General features: G+C 63.1%; 3 protein-coding genes across 13 annotated transcripts in view; 1 reads left to right on the forward strand and 2 right to left on the reverse strand.

The window, feature by feature from the left end:
* Positions 1-1,433, forward strand: part of CATSPERD (cation channel sperm associated auxiliary subunit delta) — a 35,330-nt gene extending 33,897 nt beyond the window's left edge. For all 7 annotated transcript variants that reach the window (XM_037018438.2, XM_037018440.2, XM_037018439.2 and 4 more), the window contains 2 exons: positions 141-298; positions 1,145-1,433. In XM_037018438.2, the coding sequence (XP_036874333.2) occupies positions 141-298; positions 1,145-1,418 (432 nt within the window). In that variant the 3' untranslated portion in view covers positions 1,419-1,433. The remainder of the gene's footprint in view (positions 1-140; positions 299-1,144) is intronic.
* A 2,262-nt stretch (positions 1,434-3,695) lies between these two features.
* Positions 3,696-5,833, reverse strand: PRR22 (proline rich 22). Its single transcript, XM_017648004.3, has 3 exons — positions 5,501-5,833; positions 5,346-5,408; positions 3,696-4,748 (listed from the first exon to the last, which is right to left on the reverse strand). The coding sequence occupies exons 1-3, from the start codon at positions 5,622-5,624 to the stop codon at positions 3,712-3,714; spliced, it is 1,224 nt and encodes a 407-aa protein (XP_017503493.3). The 5' UTR covers positions 5,625-5,833; the 3' UTR covers positions 3,696-3,711.
* A 78-nt stretch (positions 5,834-5,911) lies between these two features.
* On the reverse strand, positions 5,912-11,784 carry DUS3L (dihydrouridine synthase 3 like). Of its 5 annotated transcripts, none has more exons than XR_012124536.1 (14): positions 11,664-11,778; positions 10,832-11,210; positions 9,818-10,103; positions 9,050-9,568; positions 8,661-8,702; positions 8,355-8,507; positions 8,067-8,183; positions 7,879-7,944; positions 7,694-7,804; positions 7,330-7,426; positions 7,055-7,224; positions 6,596-6,784; positions 6,394-6,522; positions 6,130-6,288 (listed from the first exon to the last, which is right to left on the reverse strand). XR_012124536.1 is itself a non-coding variant. In XM_037018192.2 (14 exons), the coding sequence occupies exons 2-14, from the start codon at positions 10,921-10,923 to the stop codon at positions 6,216-6,218; spliced, it is 1,950 nt and encodes a 649-aa protein (XP_036874087.2). In that variant the 5' UTR covers positions 10,924-11,210; positions 11,664-11,772; the 3' UTR covers positions 6,130-6,215. The 5 variants fall into 5 exon arrangements, 4 of the variants coding, with proteins under 4 accessions (XP_073076619.1, XP_073076617.1, XP_073076618.1 ...); XM_037018192.2 differs by having other exon boundaries at positions 7,055-7,130; positions 11,664-11,772; XM_073220516.1 differs by having other exon boundaries at positions 5,913-6,288; positions 6,394-6,784; positions 11,664-11,783.
* Between the last annotated feature and the right edge of the window lie 6,551 nt (positions 11,785-18,335).

Below are 18,335 nucleotides of genomic sequence, written 5' to 3' on the forward strand. Positions count from 1 at the left end.
AACTCCCAAAGGACTTTTTTGTGTGTGTGGTAAAATATGAACATTAAATTGACCATCGTAGCCATTTTTAAGTATCCTTATTACCCCTATAAAGACCCTATACCCGAATAAGGTGGGCGTCCCTCTGTCCTTTTCCCCAGAACTACGTGAGCTGCCACGACGCCAACAACCACGCCCCCTTGAGGTGGCCGGATGTCCCGTACCAGATCCTGGGAGGCCCGACTGCAAACAAGGTCCTTTTTCACGAACGGAACGGGATATACATCTTCCGCATTTCCATCGTGGATCCATTCTACAGGTGAGCGGGGCCTCTGGGGCAGCTGGCTCCCCGGGGGCGGGCCGCACGCGGCGTGGACCCACTTTCCTCCCTCCCCTCGGCCCGAGGTACACCCGAACCCCCCTGAGAGCCCAGACAGTCCCCAGGAAGAGCGCTATTTTAAGTTCTGGATGACGTCTGTTCTCTCCTGAATAAATCCTCGTTCAGAGCCCATGCTGGGTGCTGGAGGGGCGGCAGTGACCAGCAGCCACGTCCCTGCCCTGTCTGATTGCTGGGCTGCAGGAGTCGGCTTAGGCTGGCTCCCTAGGGCCCCTGTTGAGTACTCCAGGGTTCTGCACACCGGCTGATTTCCCACTGGCTGCAGCAACATTTACACCACGGAATGGGCACACGGTACATGCCAGGCCTGTCCCCAGCAGCTGGCTGGTAACCGCTCCCCATCCATGTGGGCTGAGAGGTTTCAGGGCTCACGTCCAGGTGTGCTGGTCTAGGTTATCAGCGTCTCCCCTGGGGGGGATGTGGGGTGGCATCCTCTCTCCCATAGATCCCCTCCAGACGGATGGAGAGTCACCCCGGAGTGCAGGGAGACCCTGCCCTCCCTCAGGCCCCACCCTTCACAGGGGGCTTGCCCTGGGACAGCCGCAGTTGGGATGCACTGGTGGGGAACGTCCCGAGACAGGGGGCTTCTCACCTCTGCTCCCAGCACGTGCTTTCCACAGAGACTCAGTGAGTCCTCCATCCCTGGGTCGTTCCCCTGGGGTCTCCTACCTTTAGGTTTTCACACAATTGCTGGGGTGAAGGGCAGCTGTGGCAGGTGGTGCCCATGGCCTCAACACCATCCCCCCTGACCCCCAACGCCTCTTGCAGCTACTGTCGCCTGGAGACCACCTTCAGTGTCTATGTCTATGGGGCTCTCCCACCCTCCATCATCCCAGTTGAGATCTCCATCGTCCTGCTCACGGCAACCATCCTTCTGGGCACGTGGCTGGCCTACATAGTGCCCACACTGCTGCACACTGGAAGGGCCTACTGTTCAAGAGGTTCTGGACCAGTCTGTACAGGAGGTACAGAAACTCCTGGGTGCATTTACAGGGCAGGCGCTGAGTGTGCACCGGAGGGGTCTAGCGTTGCCTTAAAATAAAGTGTTAACAAAGCAGGTGGATGGATGTGCCAGCCATATTTTGTGTCTCCCTGACCACCACCTTCGCTACTGCCCTGGACATTCTGGTGTCAGAACACCTTTGAATTACAGTGCCTGCCTCGGGTATAACGGGCGGCACCAGGGGATTGGTGAAATAAACCAGCATGGGCACCACGGAATTACACGCAGCCTTCTGAAATGGGTGAGACACCATGACACGTCTGTTAGAGACAGATGAGGCCCAAGGACAAGTGGGGCGATCTGGACAACACAGTCGTTGGCAGGGCCCCAGTCCTCTGTTTATACGTGACATACACACACACACCCAAATGCACGCATGGTTGGACACGTACGTGAGTGAAGGCTTGGGAGCATGTTTTATATACATATCCATGGTTTCATACATACGCATGCAGATAATATGTACACATTTATATACAGATGCATGCATATGTAGGTGTGTACAAGTGTATAGGCATACACATACACACAATGTATATACACGTGCATGTAGATGTGTATACACACGTGTGCACGATAAGCACACACACATATGCATATGTACACACACATGCATGTGTGCACCAAATATGAGCACATGTGCATGATCTGTATGTAATGTCTGTATGTATGGGTCTGTGAGTGCGGGTACATGTGTATAGTTGGCATGTACACCTACACAAATGTATGGATAATGTCACGTAGGTACATATATACACATATAGATAATATGTACAGGAATTAGATATAAGTGTGCACATGCTGTGGACACAGCCACCCAGTGTACATATGTGTGCATTCTACCCATCTGTTCAGTGGGGGTTCCCTCGCCTACCACTTCATTCTAAAACTCAGGCTGGCTGGCCATCTCATTCCACGTGAAAACTTGGGTGGTCCCACTCCTTCCCTGATGACTGAGGCTAAAACAATGTGTTCCATAGTCATTTCAAATTGTCTCAGTCTGGTTGCTGAAAACCACTGCTCTAGGCTGTGCAGTGGCCGTGACCTTCCCCCCCCTGGCTGGCAGCTGGGCCCCAAAGGTCCTCCAGGCCTCTCAGGAGGAGATGGACGTGTCAGGTTGTCAGGTACCACTTGCTGCCAACCCTGCTCTGTGTCAATTACCAGGAAATGCCAGCCTGTCCTCTGACATCTGTCCACCATTTACCAGGGCCTTCCCTTCATTGGGGCACTTGGGTGATGTTAGTCTCAGCGACACCCCCAATGCGGCTGCATGGAGGGAGCTCAGAGGGAAGCTGAGGAACTGGGCTCCATGTGGGGACAGGAGACAGTGGGCAGAGGGGCCGTGCTGCTACAGGCCCGGGCATGGCCACCTCCCAGTCCCTGGAGTCAGGTTCAGGGAAGCGGCCCCTGCAGGGTGTGCTGTGGGACCAGCACTTGGGCAGCACCAGGGTGGCAGCCCCGTCTCGGCCTCGCGGCACCCAGCACCCTGAGACTCCAGTTAAGCTCATGGGGCTTCCCCAGAGGCACCCACCCAGGGAACCCTCGTACTCTGCAAGGGCGGCCCAGGCCAGGGCTTCTGCCCCAGCCTGGCATTCCTGTCCCCCTTTTTACTTCCCTTTGGCTTATATGCCACCTAGGAAGCCAGTCAGCCTGTTTCAGGTCACCTTGGGTGTTTCTGGGGAGGAGGGCACAGCTTGTGCCCATCCTGCACCCTCTGGAAAGGCCCGTGGTCTGTGGGCCTGAGGGCGACAAGCCAGGGTGGGAGGGCGCCCAGGGGTGGTGAGGGCAGGGCCGCTCGCCCCTACCTGGGACCCAGAACCTGCGTGTGGCCTGGCCCAGCACAGTGGGGTGCCCTCCCTGGCTTTCCTGCCTCCCCCCTGCCCCCACCGGCCATGGCATTTGGGGGACAGCAGAGGCAGCAGTGTGGCAGCAGGGCACTCCCCAGGACCCACCCTGCTTGCTGTGTATCTCTAGGCACGTTCCTGCCCCTCTCTGGGAAACCTTGCCTTTCTCTACCAAACACAAGCAAAAGCTCCTTAGAGCCCAGGCTTCTGGACAGCGTCCCGTCTCCTTCCAGACGCCCCCCTTCCTTGCTGCCCAACTCCAATTTTCCGGGGCAAGGAGATGAGGGAGTTTGAACTCCCCATGAGTCTGGGGCTCCCCCGCTGGCTCTGGACACTGGGCACCCAGAAGACGCTGGGGGCCTGCCAGGCCTTGCAGTGTGGTTCTGGACGGGCTGCGCGAGCGGACAGACCCCCCGGTCCAGGCCCCAGCCCAGCGACCCTGGACCCCAATAGCAGCAACTGGCCAGTGAGCTACAGTCAAATACGCTTTAATGGGGGACGGCGGCCCGGCCGTGCCTGGGCCTGGCGGCCTGCCTGGCCTTGCCTCTGGGCCGCCCTTTCTTGGCAGAGGCGCCAGCCTTCCTGTTGCTGGGCAGCTCAGGCGGCAGAGCAGCGAGCGCGGTGCCGGCAGCCGGCAGCCCGGGGTGGGGCAGAGGCTCCTCCCCGACGGCCTTGACGTTAAAGAGGTTGTCCATGCTGGACACGGCGTCCAGGACCTCAGGCACGCTGTAGTCGAAGGACAGCAGCTTGTCGGGCAAGTGCAGCGAGCGGATGTCACTGGATGGGTCGGTCCCACTGCTGCCGGGCAGGGCTGGCCCAGGGGCCTTGCTTGGCGACCCCTCGCGCTCGGCACCACCCAGCAGGCAGTCAAAGAGCCTCATGACGTCCTCCAGGGGCACCTGCTCAGGCAGCAGGAAGGCCTTGGCTGCTTCCGGGCTCTGGGCCTCTCCCGCGGCCACCTCGGGCTCCCCGGGGCCCAGAGGGTACAACAGGCCCGGACTGGAGCAGCCGGCCTGTGGCTCCTGGACAGGAACAGCCGGGGGCTCGGGGGTCCCGTTCAGCTGGCTGAGGCGGTTCTTGAGGCGGTCGTAGATGCCGGGTGACAGCTCAGCCTCAGCAGAGATGGTGTTGGCCAGCTGGGGCACCTTTATCTTCTTGGGTGGAGGGGGGCCCAGGCTTTCCGTGAGCACGGGTGGGGGCGGCTCCATAAACACTGGGGGCCCCCCGTCCCCCACAAAGCCCAGGGCCTCTGGCCTGGGCTCCTCGGGTGGGAAGTAGGGCATGAGGTCCTGGGGGCCCCCAGGCGCTGGCTGGTAGCGAGGGTACAGCTGAGGCAGCGGCGAGACCTTCAGATGGTGTTGGGGCTCGAGGAGGTGGGTGCCCGGCGAGGCAGGGCCCCCAGCTGGCCCCCCGCCACCGACTACCACCAGCTCGTACAGAGGGAACTGGCTGACGTCAGTGTCGACCCACTTGATCTGGTAGACGCGGGGGTCAAAGATGCACCCACAGGGTGCCATCTGGAAACCTGCAGGCCAAGAAGTGGCACCCTGAGAGGCGGCAGCATGGGGGACAGTGCCGAAACACAGGGGACTCGTCGGGGGAACTGGGAACATGGGCCTGGTTTTGGGGTGCATTTAGGGGATAGGGCTGTAAGTCTTGGCCTCGGGGACCCGCCATGGGGTCAGGGACTCCAGGAACAGCTATGGCGGTCACTCTGGGAATGGGAGCACAGGCCTCATCCTTGGGTCCCCATTTAGGAAGAGGGACAACGGACCTGGCTTTGGGGCCCATTTGGAGAGGAAGGACACAGGCCTTGCTCTTGGGGCCCCATCTCAGGGTCTAGGGCCCTGGGCCTTGCTTGAGGGCCCTGTCTGGGGATCCGTAGTCAGGGCGGGAATCCTGGGGACACATCTGCATTTGGGGGAGGGTCTGGGGGGACAAGACACAGGACTTGCCTTCAGGGCCGTGTTTAGGGACACAGTCCTTGACCTGGGGGCCCCCCTGGGATGGGCACAGAGGCCCTGCCTTCGGGAGCTGCCTGGGAACAGGCACAGGGGGGCCAGATGGGCCCCGCTCACCGACCCACTCAAGTCCTCCTCGGGGATTTGGGGAAGGCTGGTACCTGCTGGAGAGCCCAGAAATCCTTCTTTCTCCAGGTTTGGGGGATGGTACAAGTTGGAGGAGCCTGTGGGCAAGAAAAGCAGGCAGTGCTGAGTCAGGTGGGCGCAGCCCCCGTCTCCCGCCCCAGCAGGCCCCCCGCCTGCCCCCAGCTCGTACCCATAGACTCCATGCAGGCAGCAGCAGGCTGGCTGCCTGAGCCCTCGGCGCCGCCACACAGGCCCTGGGGGCCGAAGCCTTCTTGGGGAGCTGTGGGCGTGCAGAAGGGTTTGGGGGGCTGCATGGGGAGGCAGGCCACGGAAGCACAGGCAGGAGTGCAGGAAGCCCACCCAGAGGACAGGCTGAGCCCTGCAGAGTACTGTTTGGTCACTCTGGGCAACAGGTTCCAGGCTGCGGGCCCACCCACTCGCAGGGTTCCGTAGGGGTGGGGGGCGCGAGAATGAGGCAGCCAGCGATGGGCCTCACATAGGCGGGGCAGGTTCTGGGCCTAGTCTGTTGCCTTGTCTGCCAGCGATGTCTGCCTGATGGCTCCAAGGCCCTTGCCTCCAGGCAGCCCACCCTGATCCATACCGATGGAGGCCAAGGCCCACCCCCATGAGCCCCGGTGACTTGTGGTCCAGGCCGCTCTGGGCACCAGCAGCACTGGCACGGGGCTGGGCCAATGGGGGCAGCTGGGACTTTGGTGAACAAGAGAGAACAGGAAATGAGCTGTTGGGGACAGGGTCACCTGCTGTTGAGGGAAAAGTTCCAGTGGGGGGAAGGGGCAGCCTCAGAATCACAGAAAAGCCTGGGTTTTAAAAGAATAAAATTTATTGTCTTCTCGAGCACCTGGGTTCCTGCTGGGCCCTCACAGGCCCTGCGCCTGCTGCCACAGCTACTTGTACGCGTTGGCCTTATGCTTTGGCAGGAAGATGAAGTTGGGGGGTACGGGTCCCAGCAGCATCTCGCTGTGAGGAGGGCGAGTTGGGGCACGGTCAGGCCTGGGCCCAGCACGCCCCACGGCCTTCAGGGCCCGGGCGCCCCCGCCCCCAGGGCTGAGGCTCCCCGGGCACCTGATGCGGATCCAGTCGGTCGCCGTCTGGCTGGCCATGAGCGTCTCCAGGTAGTCTCGGCCCAGGTAGCAGGGCGGCCGCTCATTGATCCTCTGCGGGAGCCGCTCCAGCAGCCCCACGGGCACGTACCTGCGGGCACACGGGCGGGGGCAGGTTGGGCCGGCGTCCCCACGCACCCCACCCGGACCAGCCCCGCACGCGCCTGCACAGGAAGGACAGCCACTCGAGGAGGAAGCGGCGCGTCTTCTCCACGCCCTGCGTGTCCGAGCCCCAGTGCTCCAGGCCGTAGTGCGTGAAGTCGCGCAGGATGTCCAGGCGCTCGGCCGACGAGATGTCCCAGTGCCGCTGCTCCTTGATCTCCGTGAACAGCCACGGCTTGAGCAGGGCGCCGCTGCGGGGCGGGCAGCAGTCAGTGCCCGCGTCCACGAACCGCAGCCCAGCACTCCCTGCTGCGCTCACGCAGCCGCCCAGCCCGAGGGCTCCGGCCCTGGACCCAGAACAGCTGCAGACATTCCCAGCCCTTCTCCCCCGCAGCTGCGACCCCAGGCATCTCTCTGTCCCTGTCCCGGCAGAGCTGCCCCTGGGGACAAACAACCAGGCCAAGGCACCAGCCGCCAGGACAAAACTCCCACATGCCTGCTCCCCTGCCGGGCTCGCCTACCGGGCAATCATGACCCCAGCAACTCCAGTCTGCATGGCGTGGTTGGCGTCCTCGTACGACAAGATGTCCCCATTTCCTGAGGGGCAGAGGCTGGGGTCTCAGGGAGCTGCACGTGGGCAGGAGCAACAGCTCTTGGGGCCTGTTCGCCAGCCCTGGGTCCCCTGGTGGGACTGGGGTTGGGGGGGGATGGGTCTCAGGTTGGGGGTGAGCCCGGCTGTGTGGCCTCTGATGGCAGGATGGGTGGGAAGGTCTGAGCTGAAGGGCAGGGGACCCACCGAACAGGGGCATGGGGCTGGCCGCCGTCACGCACTGCGCGATGTACCGCCAGTCAGCCAGCTTGGTGTAGCGCTGCTCCCGGGAGCGGCCGTGGAGCTGGAGGGAGGGAGGCCGCACAGGGAGGGAGGGAGGAGGGAGGCACGGGAGTCGGAGGATCAGATACAGAGACAGGGACCCCAGGGACCGAGAGAGACGGGCTGAGAGAGAGACACAGACACACAGACACACAGACAAGAGACATAAAAACAGATGGACACAGAGATGCAGGCAGAGCCAGAGACCAAGAGGGGAGAGCAGGGAGAGAGGCCGTCAGAGAGGGTCGCCAGGACACCAGGCGTGAGTCCCACACGCCCCAAGACCCACCGTGACCAGGGCCGTGCCCCAGGCCCGGAGCTCAGGCAGCAGCCGGTGGGCCAGATTCACGCGCTCCTGCACGCCCGTGCGGATCTTCACCGTCAGCGGCACGTCCAGCACCTGTGGGGACGGTGCGTGGGCAGGGCCTGGGGTCGGGCGCGGGAGGAGGCGGGCACACCGGTCTCGGGGCCTACCTGGTTCATGCCACGTACAATCTGCTGGAACTTGGTGGAGCGGTTCATGAGGGCGCAGCCCCCGCCCTGGGAGAGACAGGTGGCTGGGGTGAGAGGGGAGGGCGCACACCCCTCTATCCTCGCTGCCCAGATAGGGAAACTGAGGCCCAGAGGCCCAGGTGGCGCAAGGGTGGGTGCCAGGCCACTACCTTCCTGTACACGAGGTCGATGGGGCACCCGACGTTGATGTCCACGAAGTCTACCTCGATGGTGCGGTTCAGGAGCTCCGCACACTTGGTCATGGTGTCGGGGAAGGCGCCTTCAAGCTGCGCCCGGTGGCAGGGCAGAGGTCAGGGGCCGGACCAGGCTGTCCCCTCCTGGACTCTGCCCACGGGGGCACTTGAACCATTGGCCTCGTCATCCCTGAACTGGCTCTGAAACTTCGCAGCTGAGAGCCCCCCTCCTTCCCTCCCTCCCTCCCTCCAGGCAGCACCAACCTGGACCCCAAAGATGTCCTCACACGGGTGGCGTTTGAGCAGGGCCCACTCGGACGTCTGGCCCTGCAGCAGGTTGGTGCACACGGCCATCTCCCCACAAGTCACGTCAGCCCCAAAGCGCTTACAGATTCGCCGGAAGGGCAGGTTCCCACACTGGGGGCAGCAGAGGACACAGACCCTTGTGGGGCGGGGCCGGCAGGGACGCTGAATACCTACCCTAGTCCCAAGGCCCACAGGCAGAGGAGACGCTGGTCACTATGAGGAGACGGTGCTGCCACCACCCGGCCTGACCCACGTGAGTCCTACCGTCGTGAGGGGGGCCAGGTACAGTTTGCCACTGACGTCCAGCTGGAGGGAGAGAAAACGCGCAGCGAGGCGTGACTGCCCACCTCACTTCCAGGCCCTCTGGGGCCTCCCTTCCCTGCGCACTGAGGGACGTGCCTTGCCCTGTCCCCCGGGCCCAGCAGCCCTTCTCCTCGGTCCTCTGCAAGGATCAGTTGATCCTCCACGTTCTCCTCTGCTGGACGGTTTCTACTCACCCATCGGAAACCCTGCTCCAACAGCCCCTCTGCCAGGAGGCCTCTCCCACTGCCTCCCTGTACCCCAGCCCCGCCTCTTTGGGGCTGGGAGGGTCTGTCTGGCAACTCTGCCCCCCAAGCCGCCGGCATCCTCGACAGGAAACCCAAGACACATACCCGCTTCTTCTCACAGGGCCGCAGCCTCACCACGTCCTCATCGGTCAGGGGCCCACAGGTCTGCACAGAGGCGCTGGGAGGGGCACCCGCGCCTGCCCCAAGGGAGGCCTGCTGGGCGGCACAGCTGTCCTGCCCTGCGGCACCCTCACTCCCCACGGGCTCGGGGTCCGCAACAGCTGGGGTGGAGCCCGGCAGCTGGCCTTTGCTCAGCTGGTGCAGGGCCCGCTCGGCGCGCTCAAAGTGGATCTCGCGCTTCCGCAGCTGCAGCTGCAGCTGCAGGGCCTTGTCCAGGCTGTTGCGGACCAGCGGGACCTGGACCAGCGACTCCTGCACCAGGTTCTGGCCCTCGGGCCCCAGATGGGCGCCGGCAAAGCGGCAGGTAACGCCATAGGGGCACTTTCCGAAGGTCTCATAGAGCACACAGCGCGGGCCCAGGTCGGCCGGCTTGGTCTCCAGGTAGCAGCCCACGTCATGCAGGAAGCGGCAGCGGTCGCCGAAGAAACACTTAGCGGCGGATTCCTGCAAGAAAGCAGCAGAGCGGTGGCGGAAGAGGAAAGGCCGAGGGAGCCCAGCGACCTGGGTGTGGAGGTCACATCCCTGCTGCCCCTCTGGCTTTGTGACCTGGGGCAAGTCAGCAACCGCACTGATCCTCAGCTTCTTCATCTTGGAAACGAAACAATGATACATTCCAACATCCCGAGGACTGAGCGGGGGACACAGAGGCTCAGACGGAGGGCCCCCAGACGTTAGAGCAACAGTGACACTCACCTGGACCAGGGAGGGGCAGAGCCTGTTCTTGTCATAGTGGGTGGGCTTCAGGTGGGGTCGGCCCCTGTTCTGGCCCCGGGCCCTCTTCTGAACCTGCGGCTGCTCCTGGGGCTCGGCCGCCTCCCCTGACCGCCTGTCCTCCTTGTGCCCATCCTCCAGTCGGATCCTCTTGGCCTCGGGCTCAGACAGGTCATTGCCACCAATGTTTCCTGCCTCGGATTCCTGGCAGGGCGTCTGCCCTTTGGCTTCCAGAAAATCATGGAATTCCTTCTTGGTGGTGCGGAATCTGCCAGCAGGGAGGCAGGGGAAAGGAGCAGGGCTTGCCCAGGGAGTCCCTCTGCTGAGCTCAGACTCAATGAACGCTGGACAAAGGGACTGATAACACTTGCCCCCTCTTACATGCTTCCCCCTGATGGGGAGCTCAGTACTTGGATCCGGCCAGCTGCCAGCCCGGGCGCATGTCAAGGCCACAGAGAAGATCTACTTTGTCCCTGGGTCTCCACGCCCCAGAGTGCTGAGCCAAACTACAGGCATCAGGCCCGTTCACGTACAGGAAAACTACACGTACCAGCATGCCTTGCAACGGGCTGGTGGAAAGGGCCCCAGAGCCGTCACACTTCCCGGCAGTCCCTTCAGCACTACCAGCCCCAGGATTCCTCGTGGTACTCGCCTGAGACACGAGTACCCAGCCTGTACCTGACGCTGGCCGGCGGCGGTGCACATGCGCAATTCCCGCAATATTCTGGGACTACAGTCCCAGCACGCACTGCGGTCCACGCCTCGAACACAGCCCACCCCAGCATGCACCGCGGCATGCTTTGCGCATGTGACAGCCGCGTACGTGCACGGTTTCAGCTAGTGCCGCTGATTCTGCGGGCGGACGAAGCATCCAAAAAGAAAAGCCCGCCGAGTTCCAGGCCTGGGCCGCTGCCCCATCAACCAGCATGCACCTCTTGGTCCGCACTAGGGGTGCTGGGAAAGCCCCGAGAGGTTCTCCCCGTCTCGGCAACTCACTGCGGTTTAATGGGCGCCACTCCCCGTTCTGGCGCGCCGGCTCCCGAGTTGCCACCGCTCTCTACCGAGGCCTCCGCTGCTCCCTCCGCCATCGCCCCCCGCCACCGCACGCCCCCTTGGGAGTGTGGCGGGAAGGCCTTCCGGGTCGCCGGTGTGTCCTCCCCGTTCGTGGTGGGCAAGTGCGCATGCCTGGGCCGGTCCAAGCGTCCCTATTGCACTTGCGGCAACGTAACGGGGCGGAGCTTGAATGGGGGCGGGGCCTCAGGTCGTAAGTAGGGATCTCTTTGCGGGGACCGGAAATATTCAATGATCCTCCCAGGGCTTCCGAAGTGTATTGTCGCGTGCAACTGTCGGCCCACAGAAGTGTTTTGTTTTCCTGCTGCGTTTTTAAAAGAAAATTAAGTTCCACTACGTTGATGCGGACGTTCATTCAGAAAATAATTTGTTGAACGCCTGTGTGCCTGATGCCGAAAATACAGCAGTGAACAGAACAGGCAATCCCTGCCCTTGAGGGCGCACAGCGCAGTGGGGGTGGGGGAGCAGAGGCGTGCCTTCCATCTCTGGACTCGGCTGCCCTCTGTAGGGCCATCTTGGCATAAAACGGTGGAACCGGACTGGAAAACGGAGAAACCACCTCAGGCCTTGGGAAACTTCGTGCCTGGCCGCTTGCCCACCTCTGGGGACGGAAGCTCACTCGTCCCTCCAGAGATACCCGTGTCTTGCCCTCTAAAGTTCTATAGTAGTAAACCTTTCCTAGCGTCCCACAGGCCCCCCCAAATCCAGGCTGGGGAGACAGTTGAACAGATGGGGAAACAGGCCCGCAGAAGCCTACCTCGGGGACGTGCTCGCCTCTCTCTGGGCCTCAGTTTCCACAGAAAGCCGTCCAAGGACTCCCTGTCCTGTTCTGGGATGGCCTGTCCTCTGTGCCAGGCAACCCAGGAAGGCTTACTGCGTGGGCGGAGGCGGGGTTGTGGACTGGCCACTGATAGCCATGATACTAATACTAGTGCAGTAATATTATTATTTATTATCCTATTGCAATGGTACAATGTTAAACGTTTACCAGTAGCTAAACAATTATTTAGCGCTCCTGTGTGCCAGGCCCCATTCTAAGCCCTATTCGTGCCTTCACCCTCCTGTTCCTCTCTCTCACCACGTGTGGAGGAAACAAGCATTCATCCCAACTCCACCTGAATCCAGGGTTGTGGAAGTCCCTGCCTCGGGGACTAACTCCACTGTCCTGATCCAGAGACCAGGGCAGCAGCCTCGCCTCCCATCCTTCCCCCCACTGCGGGTCGGGTCCCCATGTCCTCACCCACTTTTCCTCCAGTCTCTTCAGGTCACACCCCCTCCCATCACCCCCCACCTTCCAGGCCTCAATCTCCCGTCCTGTCCCCAACAGCCCAGCCTCCCACAGCCCTTCCTAAAACACAAGTACCACAGGGCCCTCCCCTGCTCCCAATCTTCCCATGGCTCCCTACTGCCGCAGTCATGTACCACAGCCCCCAAATTCTTGCGTGACCCAGTCCCTGCTGCCTTCAGCTTCATCCTTCATCACCTCCTCACACCCTAAATTCAGCACCAAGTTCGTTCCAGACCTCCCATGTGCCAGTCTTAACCTCCTAGTCTTTGCATATGCTGTTCCCTCTTCCAGGAATCCTATTCCCTGCTCCGGGTCAACTTGCTCATTCCATTCACCCATCAGTTCTCAACCCCTCCTCTTCTAGAAGCCACTCTGGCCACTGCTCAGGATGGGTCCAGTGTCCCTTCAGGTTCTGTAGCACCTGAGTGTCCCCTTGGGAGTCCAGAAATGCTTCAGTCTGTCTGTGTCCCCAGCACTGACCCTGGCACACAGTAGGTGCTCAATGAACACTTGCTGAGTGAATGCATCTTATTATGGCTGGGGGAGATGAGGCACAGAGGGGGCAGGGCCTGGTGTCGGGGGTCCCACCTTCACTGCTGCTGTGGAAGAGGGCTGAGGATGTCCCAGGTATCACCCTGGAGAGTGTGGGGACATTGAGGAAGATGTCCCCCCCACCCCGGACCAGATCCGAGTCACCTTCTGAAAGCCTGACCTCGACTCATCTGAGGAGGGAAGGAGGCAGGTGGCACTGGGGCCCCTGAGGAGGGGGGAGACCCCCAGGTAGGCGGTGGGGACACTGCCCCCCTGCAAAGTCACTAGCTCACTCTCTGCCTCTGTCTCTCTTCCTCTTCCTGTTTTAGTCTCAAAAACTGTTTTTTTGCTCTGTTAATATTTCTTTCTCTGGGTCCCTCTGTCCCTCTCATGTCTTTCTCTCCATGTCTCGTCCCCACCATGTTCCTCCGCCCCTCTTTCCCCGTCCATGTCTCCGTCTCCTCCTCTGGGTCTCTGTCCCCCCAGGCCTCTGTCTCCCCCCTGCCCTCTCCCTGTCCCTCATCCCCATCGGCCAGGCCGGATGAGGTGGCTGCAGTGGGGCAGGTGTGTGGCCCAGGCTCAGTGCCCGTTGCTGCTGGGCCGCCCCAGATTTGTGGCTGCGCCTCCTTTATCTGGGGCTGCAGCTGCCCCTTATCTTCTGGCTGCGGGACACGAGACAGGGATTAGGGCAGCTCGGGCCAAGGACGTGAGACAACAGGCCCGGCGGGCGGGTGGCAAGAGCAAGCTGCCGGGAGTCCACAAACCTCGGCAGCTGGGGCTGCTGTGCGTGTGGGTGCCAGTGTACACACGTGTGGCTTGTGCGTGCGTGCATGCGTGTGTGTGTACACATTTGCAGCTGTGCCTGTTGCATGTTGTGACTTGGGGGTGTGTCTGTGTGCATGACTGTGAATGTGTAGAAGTGTGTGCCTACTGAGTCTGTGTGTGTGACTGTGTTCACACGTGTGGCCTGTGTGTTGGCGCCTCTGCAAGTCCCAGTCCCGCCCCCCAGGCGGCTGCCCAACCGCAGCCTGACCCTTGCCCGGCTCCCTGAGGCCAGCCTGATGGCTTTCCCACCTTGCTGACCTGGGCCCCCAAGGACAGGGCCCTTGACCTGTAACCTGCGGCTGCAGATGACCCTGTGCGTACGGCCACTGGCCCTGCTTTTCCCATCCTGCCTGGAACCCGCCAGCTCCTTTCTGCCGCCCACAGGCCTCGAGGGCCCCATCCGGGCCTGGGCAGGCCAGCTCCTCCTCTGCCCCCCTGGGAGCGTGTCCAGCTGTGTCCCTGTCAAGTCTAAGGCCTTTCTCCACTCGCAGCATTGTCCAAGTCAGGGCAAACATAACTGTCAAATCCAGAGCCCTGGAGCCTAGCTCTGTGGAGCCACTTCGTGGTCACCAGCCATCCTGAGCTGTCCCCTTGACCCCGGGTGGGCCCTTTACTTCTCCATGGGAGAAGGACACTATTCTCTGCGGAGGGTCTGCACTGGGCACACAACAAACACGGGACAGTTTCACAGATGGGGAACCTGAGGCCCCAGAGCTCAGTCACAGGCCCGTTGGGGGTGGGGCAAGACACAGTGCCTGGGCATGGCTGATGCTCCAGCTGGGGGCAGCTGAGGGGACAGAGGGCTCCAGGCCACCTCCACGCCTTCACGCCTGGGAGGCTGGTCCCTGGGGGTCCTGAGGTGTAGCCCTGGGCCCCCGGGGCCTGGACCGGCTCCTGGCTCTAAGATGGAAACTTCTCCACCGGCCAAGCCCTCGTCTTGGCCAGCGGCCCCCAGCCTCCCCCAGCCTCCGCCAGGGCTTCCACCCCCGAACAGGATACCCCCTCGGGAGCAGTGACTGCCAGGGAAGGGCAGGGGCCAGCCCCGGGGAACAGGCGGAGGAGTGGCCCGGGCAGTGGCTGAATGTTCTGGAGTCATCTAGCTCCCCGTTTGAGCCTCTCCCTGACTCTGTGACCTTGGGCCGTGGTCTTGACCTCTCTGATCCTCAGGCTTCACAGGTGCCAAGGGGCACAAAGCAGCCTAAGGACAGGGAGGCGCTGCCGGAAGCCACCTGGGGGAGGCAGCCGAGGATGTGGTGAAGGAGCGAACTAGTTTCCCCGCAAGCACCGTGCAGGGCAGGCAGGTGGAAGGGAACTGGGTCCCTGCCACCCCTGAGCTGTCCCGTCTCTGCCGTGGCCCTGACCCTGGGGCCAGCAGGCTCCAATCAGCCACGAGGCCACGTGCCTCCTGCTCCCACCAGGCCTCAGGTTCCCCGCATCCAGGCACCGGAAGACCACCGTCCCTCCGCAGGGGCTGCCCTGGAAGCATGGGAGGGCCAAGGCTCAACCCTGGCCTCGGGCGCAGCAGCCCCAGTCGGGGACAAGGAAGGTTTAAAAATAAAGCGTTGTAAATACCCGTGTTTCCTCCAAATAGCACCAGCCGCTGAACCCCCTCGGCCTCCAGGGCAGCTGGGCCCAGGCAGGTCCCTTGAGGGGTGGGGACCAGAGGGCGGGTGTGCCTGTGTGCGCCCCAGTTCCCAGCTGCGGTGTGACTCAGCCAGGGTGACAGGGTGTCTGTCTGTCACCGTCTGTCCAGGGGGTGACAAAGGTGTGTGAGTTGGTGAGAGTGGCCAGGAGTGCTGGGTGGCATGAGGTGACACAGCAGCGTGTGAGGGTGTCAGGAAGGCACGAACCTGTGCCTCCTGCGCCCATGTGGGGCTGGCCCCGAGCAAGCAGGGTCTCTGGGCACTCCCCCCAGGTGGCGGTGTGCAGGAATGCTCCCAAGAGGGGTGTTGGGGTCTCCAGCCGCAGGGGAAGGTGGGCCTGGGTCCCGCCCCCTCGACCCCGCCCACCCCAGGAAGAACCAAGTCTTTCAAGTCACTGTTGCCAAGGCAACCATTTTACGAGCGTCCACATGGTGGGCACATGTGTCTGCACGCCCCTGCCCCCACGGCCCCCGGCCGCAGCAGGGAGGGAGGTGCAGGCAGCGGGGTGAGCTGGAGGCAGCCGAGGGGCAGCGGGGGACAGCTTAGCGGCGGCCGCTCGTGTGCAGCTGGGCCGGGCTCTGCTGTGTGTGTGCAGCCGCGCAGGGCCTCCCGGAGCTGCCCTGCCACGGTGCCTGAGATTCCCTCACTTGTGTGGCTGTGGGGTGGGCACTGCCTGCTCATGGTGGTGGGTGTGTCACAGGCTGTTGTGTGAATTGCATGTCTGAGCGCTGTGTGTGTGCACACGGTGGGGATGTGTGAGTGGTCGCAGGTGGCCGTGGGTACCAGCAGGGGGCGTGGAATGGGTCACACGCGGTGCCTATGTGTGTGTTAATGTGCGTACCGACTTCAGGCAGCAGGGGAGCGTGAAACAATCCACTGAGCGTGCATGCGCGTGCACGAGCAACCAAGGAGCTACTCTGAGGGCCAGTGGGCTGTGCGTGACACATGGGTCTGTGCCGCTACTGGGAGCTGTGTGTGCGTGCATGTTTCAGGGGCAGTGTGAGCTGTGTCTGTGTGCGTGAGTGTGCCTGGACGGGAGTGAAGGACGCCTGTGTGAGTGAACGTCCACGGGTGTCTGCTTGCGGGGACATGGGTGGTGGGGACCGTGATTTGTGAAGGAGTGGCTCTGTGCTCATACGGGTGTCCAGGTATGTGTGCGGACAAGGATGGTGCTGGGTGACCCCACCTGGAACACAGGTACCGAGGTCTGTGTGTGAACCGCTACCGGTGCCACACCAGTGCCACTTTCCCTCTCAGCCAAGGTGTGCGTGTCGCTGAGACTGAGCCCCTGGCGACACCACCAATAGCGGCTCTTCGGCATTGCTCACCGCGTGCCCAGCCCACTCAGTCACTCGTCACTAAGCTGTGTTAACAATACACCGTGTGACAGGTGCGGAAACAGACACTTACAAGAAGTATCCACGCGAGGCCACCCAGAACACAGACACCTGTTCTTCCCACCCTGCACCAGGACCAGGCAGTCTCGGGGACGCCCCTTCTCTGACATACTCTCGCTCTCATGCCCAGACGCAGCACAAACGCATATCCCCGGGGGAACACCACGCCGTGCACACGCGCTGGGCGCACCCCCGGCCGTCGCGAATGAGTGCCCGCCATCCCCTCGTACACGGCGTGGCGGTGCAAGTTGTCCAGGCCCCTTGTAGGGGTGTGTGTGTGTGCTGGGGGTGGGGTGGGTCTTAGGAAGGCCTAATGTCCGTGCAGAGCCCCGAGCTCCTGGGGCCAGAGGATTGCAGGTGGCCTGGGTCAGAGTGAGGAGGCCTCAGGGAGTGGGGCGGCAGGAGGGAGACACCAGGGCACGGGCTCCAGGACCGCCGGCGGCGCTCGGGACCTCGTGGGGAGGAGCTGCAGTGCGGGGGCCGTGGGCGGGGCTGCAGGGCGGCTGTTCGTCGCGAACTAGGTCGGGGAGGGGCGGGGCCACGATGGGGTCCCCCACAGCCCCCGCGTGCAGCGGGGACGCCAGGGGGCGCTTTGGGACCGCGGAGCCGTCGGGGAGGGGGCCGGGTGGGTTTGGGCTCGCGGGAGCGGCGCGGGCTGTTGGTGCCCAGGGGAGCGCAGTCGGGAACCAGGGGTGGGAGAGGGACCCCCGGAAGGCACCGAGGCCAGACGGGGCAGAACTGCCCCTGGTGAGGGACCCTGTGGACAGCGTGGTCAGTCTTAGGGTATCACTGCCTGTTTTAGGGGAAAACTTTGGGTCTCAGTTCTCTGGAATGACTTTCTTAGACGGGGATTGTTGAGCTTTCTGAAGAAAGGGGCTGGGGCAGGGCTACGGGGCCCTGCAATCCTTGGTGGAGTGAGGTCAGAACCGTCGGGGGGACTGCTGTGGCTCGGCGGGGGAGGGGGGTGTCTCGGGGCCCGGATTTATGAAAGATGCTCTGTGGGGGGTCCCTGGAGGTGGGAGGAAAACAGCTTACTGGCGAGACCGCTGCTCTGGGGGTTCCCTTGACCGTTTTCCTTGGTGTGGGACTTCTTGGGGTTTGGCTTTCCAGAAGGGGGCCAGAGAGGACCGGAGGACCTGGTAGAGCCCCTAGAGTGGCACTGAAGGCCACGGGACTGATGTCGGGGACCCTGTGGCTCTTATCCCACGAGGGGGTTTTTGGGGAGGGGGCGTCTTGGGGCCCCGGGTTTCCCAAAGGGGCGCCGCCGGGGGTCTCCGACTATCAGGCAGATCATCGTCTAGGGGGGCGCTGAGGCCCCGGCACCCGTGCCACCTGCGCTCCCCCAGCCCCCCTCGGGCAGGGGCGGGGCGAGGGCGGCTCCCGTCCCGTGAAACCCGAGCCACCGCCCCTCGCCCCGCCCCTTTCCCCGCCCCCAGCCTCGAGCCGGCCGAGCCGTCCGCGGCGGGAGCGGCGGAGGCAGCGGGAGAGCGCGCCGTGGAGCCGCTCCGAGCGCCCGGGGCCCCTCGCGCCGCCGCCCCGGATCCCCGCGCCTGGCGCCGAGGCCGCCCGCGCCGTCCGTGCGCCGCGCGCTCCGCGCCCTCCGAGCCGCCGGCCGTCCAGGGCGCCCCCAGCCCCTGCCCCCGCCCCCGCCCGGCCGGGATGGCCGCCGCTCGCGGCTGAGCGAGTCCGGGGAGGGGGGCCCCATGGGCCGGCACGCGCCGCGCCCCCCCCGCGGCCGCCCCCTC

This window comes from Manis javanica, chromosome 13, assembly GCF_040802235.1.
Source record: "Manis javanica isolate MJ-LG chromosome 13, MJ_LKY, whole genome shotgun sequence".
NCBI lineage: Eukaryota > Metazoa > Chordata > Mammalia > Pholidota > Manidae > Manis > Manis javanica.